The sequence below is a fragment of the Rhinolophus sinicus genome, linkage group LG03 (assembly GCF_036562045.2).
Source record: "Rhinolophus sinicus isolate RSC01 linkage group LG03, ASM3656204v1, whole genome shotgun sequence".
Classification (NCBI taxonomy): Eukaryota; Metazoa; Chordata; class Mammalia; order Chiroptera; family Rhinolophidae; genus Rhinolophus; species Rhinolophus sinicus.
In genome coordinates, this window is record NC_133753.1 from 157,147,964 (window position 1) to 157,155,380 (window position 7,417).

The following is a 7,417-nucleotide window of genomic DNA, read 5'->3' on the forward strand; positions in this document are numbered from 1 at the left end:
TTTAATAAATGATCACTAAGAGCAGGTTCCATGAGCAAAAGAGAGATAGTGTTTTAATAGAAGGGTTAATGAACCATACACCATAAAGCTTTGCTGTTAGTACATCATAAGAAATGCTCTGTCCATGAAATTAAAAGTGATAACTATGTAACTTGTCTACCTATTCATGAATGAAAGGGCCTGCCAGGACTACCAGCAAGACAAGCTGGCAGTAGTCCACCAGGGAAGCGACCTCTAGGCTTCTGCTATTCCTGGCCATGGCACTGATATTCTGCATAAACCAGCTTTTCCATACTCAATAATAATAGCAACTTCCATGAATTCTCATAATGACCCTCTGTAATAAATACTGGCCTGTTCATCTTACAAATGAGGGAACAGTCTCAGTATTAATAACCTTTCTCCAAAGTCACATGATCTATAAGTGGCTGAACCAAGGTCATTAGTCCACATCCTTAGGCACTACAGACCCTGATCCCAGAGCAGGGAAACACTGGCTGCTGACTCTGACTGGAAGAAAGCGAGGAGCACAGCCCTGTCCAGGCAACACCATAGAATGTGAGAACCTGACTATAAATAGCATGGGGCATCTTTCATCTGAAAAACACAATCATCTCTTCTAAGGTATACACGTGCATGTACACACACACACACACACACACACGCACACACACACACACATCACTCAGTTTTCTCTAATGACAGCCAACCTGGATGTAGACCCCTGTCATTGTAAGAAATTTTCAAACAGGATTCTTTCTACGGTTTGTCTTCTTTGCACCCCTCACCATCGTACTTCTGTACCCTTCCTCATAGGAACAAACCAAAAAACAACTGGACTTATACACAGTATTGGATAAGTCTGAGGGGATGGAGAGCCTTCATCACTGACTCCAAAACATTGGCAAAATATAGATATTTGACACTTCCTAGAATACCTCAGCCAGAGATTGAAAGGGTAAAAGCCTTAGTTCTTTGACGCTGCCCCTTTCTTCTCTAGGAAAATCCAAGCAAACATGCTAGACTCTGGTACTGGGTGCTAGCTCACAAACACCACATATTCCTTCAAGAAAATAGTAGGCTGAAGGCAATATCACAAGGAAAAGTAAGACTAATGTGCACACTAAAATATTCTCTTGAATAGACCTCAATTCTTTTCTTCTTATATTTCATATGTGTGTACCTGGAATGCCTGAACTACCAGGAAAGACGCCCTGTTCCATCTACACACCAGTTAATAAATGCCATCATCTCATGTTATCAGTTCCAACCCTGAGACATTTAAACAGGCTACACCAGCAGTTCCCAACAGGTGGGCTCCCTGCCGCCAGACCTTCCCAAAATACAAATCTCATCATGTCACTTCCTTGCTTCGAATCCTGCAGTGGCTCCCAATGCCCTTAGAATAAAGTCCAAAAGGCGCTGTATGACCCAGCCACTGCTTCTCTCCAAGCATCACCCGACGCCATGCTCTCCTCTATACCAAACAACCGAGATTCCTCTCACACCCCCCATCCTCTCTCGTTTCGGGGACTCCTGCTACAGCATCACTCTTATCTCTTCCCTTCTCCCAGCTAACTCCTACTCATCCGTTAGTTCTCAGCTCAAACATCACCTTCCTCGGTGAGGCAGTGCCTACCTCCCAGACTGAATGAGTTACACAGTGTGGGCACACGTTCCTGCACAGCCTGTTCCCCTGTACATCATTTACCACCTCTGAAACCAATTAATCATCATGTGTTTAGTGACTATCACCTCTACTACACTAGAAGCTTTGTGAGGTCAAAACTCTCTCTGTCTCATCTACCCTCATTTCCTCAGGAGTACTCTTCACAGAGGCAGACTCAATATGCATTGGCTGACTGACTGATTTTCTGAACTTGCGGCTCTTATTGAAGTACTGAGTCAAAAAGCAGACTAAATAATATACATGCCAAGATTTATGCAGTACTGTTTTTTCAAAATATGTAGCTGCTGTGATTAATAAAATGCAAATGCAATGAAAAGTTTTACTGAATTCATGGCTGCTTTTTGCTATTTACTCTCTTACCCAACGAACCCTAGAAATCCATCTACTGCATTACTGTCACGTGATGGACCCCACGTATACACATCCAAAATGATACTAAAAGCAGTTCTCAAACTCATACACCAGTTAAAAGACATCCCATAATTGTGCCAATTGTTAATAAGGGGATCTGTTTCCCAAATTATGTCAATAAAATAAATCCTTTAGTGTAGCAGAGTATACAGGAGTCGCTTAATATTGAATTGAAAATCCTTTTAACTACTAAGCCATTTTTCCCCTTGCCATTCTACGAATCCTTGAAAGTTTCAAGTTCGAACACAAAGTGAAAAACAGAGTTAACACACGAGACCCTTCACAGTCATTCTGAGTGAATCATCAGGGATTTGACTGTGTTCAAAATTTACCTGGAAAAACTGTTCATGACATTTTCACTGTGATCCATGAGGTTCTTTTGATAAAAGACCTAGACGTTTAAGCATAATTCACAATAGATGAATACACACATGGTCACCCTTCAATCAAATGTGCAACTATTTTCAAAAATGTCATTCTTTCCTAATTCATTCAACATAGATTTACTGAAACCTATTACTATAGTAGAGGCACTGAGCTAGGTATACAAAGACGAACCACCTGCCCATTGGAGTTCACTGGCACACAGCAAACGGCGACCAAGGACTTTGAGTCATCACAAGGTGGTTTGGGAAGGAACAGGACCGAGTGCCTAACAGCAAAGTTCAGAAATGTTGTCAGAGGAAACGTCCTCCGAACGACATTATTGTAACTGACAGAAATGCAGCCCACTACGCCTCAACACCCACAGACCCCAAATCCACAGGCTTGGGGAAGCAGTGGTAAAGTCAGAGGCAGTTTATTTAAACAAAAAGCAAAGCGCCATCTCTAAATCTTGTGTTTGACATTAGGTATATAAAAACTATTATCACTGTCATGACATAAACTAAGTATAGGCATATTTCATATTATTGAGTTTCACTTTATTGTACTTCACAGATGTTGCATTTTTTTCACACTGAAGGCAGGATTCACCACCAGCAAAAAGATCATGACTCGCTTTACTGAGATACTCACCTTATTGTGGTGATCTGGAACCGAACCTGCAAAATCTGAGGTCTGCCTATATTGTTTTTAAGCACCAAAAGCGTAAAGGGCCACTGTAAGTCTAAGAGACTTTGTAAGTTTACACAAATATCAACAATAGAATAAATTATAAAATAGGTCGAACACTATTTACATTACTAGATATATTCAAAATAGCTTTAACAAGGTTGTCAAGATTTAGCACGGCAATAATACACTAGAAACTTGAACCTTGCTGCTTTTTAAGTATTCACCCAATAAGTTATTGTTAAAAAAAAAAAAAAAAAAAATCTTTGGAAAACAATGACTCTCCAAAGCTACATATAACAATTTTAAAATCTAAACGAACCTCTTTACATTTTATGGGTTGCACTTAGGCATTTTAAGGCTTTATACTCAATGCCTTGCCATACAATACACTGACAGTGCCTTGCTATAATAAAACCTGATGCAAGTAAAAACTGTTTCCCACTTTATTCTAATGAGAATAAACGGAACAGACAGCCTCAGATTCTCTAAATGTAGATAGCAGATTAATGTGGCATAAATAAGCCAGCCCAAGCTTATACTTCCATTTCACAAATTTTTTATCACAAGTGAACTTGAAAAATTAATATTTACTTAGCATTCAATGCAATATGTTAGATACTGTGCTAGGATTAAATTAGATGGTTGTATAAAATGCCTAACAATTCTATTGCTACTATGCCCATTTAAGAGGTAAAAACTGAAAAAAAAAAAAAAAAAAAAAAGAGGTCAAAACTGAGGCTTACATTAGTTGAATGGTTCACAGTCCCACATCTAGTTAAGGTAGCAGAGCTGAAAATCAAACTCAGGTCTTTCCACTAAACTGAGTGTGTATAACCCAGTGCTCCAGACTGAAACTTCTGGAATGGTATCTATAATTGTGTGCATTTTCTGAGGATAAGGTAAAGAGCTTCCATTAAATTCTCAAAAGGCCCACAACCCACCCCCTCTCAAAAGGTTGGGAACCACTGCACCATCCCATCACCAGTGTAAGAACCAGACAATGGTCATGAGACTTCAACCCCTTTTACCAAGACTATCACTTCTCTACCTCCTGACGGGGGAAAAAAACCTCAGTTTTGTCAATTTAAAATTCTCAGAGCAAATCAAGATTTCCACTCCTGGACAATTTCCAGCATCCCCTGCTACAGGTTAAGTTACACAATAAATTGCAATACTCTTATCAGTTTACACCCAATTCTGAGATTTCACAAATACTGACCAGTACTATTTAGTCATTCCACTTTCCAAAATGTGTTTCAATCAACCAATCCTCGCCACATTACCTGTGAAATAAGCGATCATTATATTCACTTCCGAGAAAGTAAAACACTGTCAACCCACGGCCAGGCAATAAATCAGCTACAGAATCCAGATCAAAAGTGAGAAGTCCCCGACTTCCCCTGCCTGGGATCTGCAAGACCATGTCATGTGCCACAGAGCACCCTCCAAGCTACACAGAAAACAAAGGACAATTAACTCTACTATCTTCTCTACCAATGACAACACTAAATTATAATCTATTGGTAAGTCAATAAATTAAGGCAGACCCCCAGCTGCCCAGTGATAAGTGGGCTAATCTCTGAAAGTTGAGGCAGATGTCACAGAGCGAACAAACGTGAAAATACATGCCTGTCATCTTCAAAAGGAGAAGAAAGCACTAAGGAACCCTAGGTCAGTCTAAGATTTGGTCAAGTAACTCTGTTGGTGGGTGTGGCACTCCGCTTAACACCTGGCATCCTATCGCTAGGATAAATCTGAACGTTGAATCCCAACTAAATTTCTGATCAGAAAATGAGAGTGTATGTGTGGAAATGACTTTTACTTTGAAGTTCATTGGTTAAACTATTGAACTGAACCTCAGAGGAATGAAACAACTCATCCAACGTCTCACAACTCAGGAGCAGAGGCAGTTCTAGAAAGCAGGTCTCCAGATACCTGTCCAGGATCCTTGCACTCCTACACGGGGAACTGGAGAGCAGATTATGACGATGGCCAGAGGCTGAGCCAACGACCAGCGAGGGTTTGCTCCATCTCTGCCAGGCTAGGACCTGACTCCTCTCACCTTGTGCCAGATCTAGTCTTTGCCTCCAGGCTGGGATCCCAGGGGGCTACTGTCAGGGCAATGGCCTCAGCTTGCATCCTCTGAGGGAAAAGGCACTTCCTAAAGCTAACTCCGTCAGAGAGGAGGAAAATACCACTCTGGCACTGAGGAATCAACTCCACAAGAGGCTGTGTAAGTGATGTTTTATTTATGGCCCTGCCTGATCAAGATGCCTTCCCCGCAAGAAATGTCCAAAACAAACAATCTCGAAGACATGAAGAGCCTTATGCTTCCTGAATTGTCCTCCAAGGGCAGAACAAAAAGGTCAGCAAAAGTTGGCGGAGAACACCAAAGTCACATGCTCAACGTGTGAGGATGCGACCTACAAGTTTTGGACCCATCCTTCCAGGAAACTAGGGTGGACACAGTGCCCCGAAAAAGGTGGGCGCTATTCAGTTTGGCTTCCAGCGCGCCTCTGCACACCCTGAAACGAGTCTGAATGGGAGCTGCAGATACGCACTTCAGCGCCGCCGACCGAGAGCTGGGAGTCCTCTCGAGAAGAATCGCTGCGGGGACCAGCCAAAACCACCAGCAGGCAATCCCAGGGGGCTGGCGCCACTGAAACCTTGCCGTGCAACTCCGCTGGGACGGCTCACACCAGTCCCCACCCCCAACACACTGTCTCTGCCTCTCACCACACTCCTCCTTGACCCAAGCGCTTCAGTGAGAAGCAACAACCACTCGGAGAATGAGATCTTAGTTGTGAGAACAAGCCAGGCGTCCAGGTCACATCCATTCACAGACCCACCGTAGCAAATACAGACAGTAAGGAATTTGCTGCTTTGACATTTTAAAAGCACACTATCAGGCAGCATATGTAGACACACACATACCCACATCCCACACAGAGGTAACAACCACAGGGAATGACCCACAGGGAGGCTCCTGTCATTACCCCGGCTTGGGACAGAGCACTTGGGGTCCCTCCCCCTCTTCATGTCCCAGTGTGCCCTGCCCACTGCCCGGGTGCGGGGTAGAGAGCGGGGGTCTCCCGGCAGCCGGGACCCGGAGGGGCCGAGGTGGGGGAAAGCGGCGCCCACCTCCTCGTCCTGCTCCTCCTGGGACGCGCTGCTGCCCCGGGGCGCAGGCGGCGCGGCTCCTCCCGGGGGCGGCGGCGACTCAGAGATTCCAAGCTCCAGCACCACGCGCGCAGGAGCCCACGCGGTGGGCGGCCGGGTGCCCAGGGCGCCGCCCGGCGGCGGCGGCTGCTGGCGGGAGAAGCCGCTGGGCTCCCCTTCCTCCGAAAGAGTTTCTGAGCCCGAGGAGGACTCGGCCGAGGAAGCGCCCGGCGAGGACACGGCAGCCGCCGCAAGAGCTGGAGTCCAAGCGCCGCGACCGCTGCAGCCGCGGGGCACCGGCTCCGGCGCCTCCGAAACTTTCTCCCCCATTTCCCTCTCCGGCCCAAAGTGCGACCCGAGGGGTGGTGGGGGCCCTGCGCGTACTCAGCGCCTCCGCGGGAAGCCGCAGGCTGCGGGTCTCTGGATCGCTCTCACAGTCGCTCCGGGGCTGCGGGGAGCCCCGCCGGCGACTACATGGCCGCCGCACGGTTGCTACAGCCTGCGGCCAAGTTAGCAGCCGCCCGATCCCGTTGGCTCAAGGGGGCTCCCGCGCGCGGGGACATGCCAGCTCGGGTTGGTGCTCTATGCTCCACTGTCCTCCCGCGCTGCGCCCGAGCCGCCGGGACTGCGGCTTCTCCAGCAAAACCTGCCTTCGGGAGCGAACGGGGCCAACGGAGGAGACGGGCAGCCCGGGGAGCCAATGGCAGGGCGGGCGCGCCGGTGGGCGGAGGCTGTGGAGCCCCCGGCGGCCCAGGCGTCAGGTAGGGGAGGCGGGGCCGAGGTGCCGGCTACTAGGTCCCACCAGAGTGCTGGGGCTCGCGGGACCAGGGCGAGGCGCGGGTCCCCTGGAGAATGCTGAGTGGAGCCCGGAATCCAAAGGCTGGGACTCCTAACTTAGTGGAGGAGTGGCTGGCGGTCCTTGGAACGCCAGGGGGAGATGGCCAAGGTGGCTGTGAGACCTTGGGCAAGAACTGGACTTTGTTTCAGTAAAAGTGGAATCGAGGAAACTGACCAGAAGGAGAAGTAGCAGAGCTTTCATGGTAAAAGGAAACACACACACGTACCCTCCAGCGTGCTGCAGGAGAAAGGGGAAACTTCCAG

General features: G+C 47.1%; 1 protein-coding gene across 1 annotated transcript in view; it reads right to left on the reverse strand.

The window, feature by feature from the left end:
• MAST4 (microtubule associated serine/threonine kinase family member 4) overlaps positions 1–6,956 on the reverse strand; it is a 551,423-nt gene extending 544,467 nt beyond the window's left edge. The window contains exon 1 of the mRNA XM_074329206.1: positions 6,299–6,956. Within this exon, the coding sequence (XP_074185307.1) occupies positions 6,299–6,646 (348 nt within the window). The 5' untranslated portion in view covers positions 6,647–6,956. The remainder of the gene's footprint in view (positions 1–6,298) is intronic.
• Between the last annotated feature and the right edge of the window lie 461 nt (positions 6,957–7,417).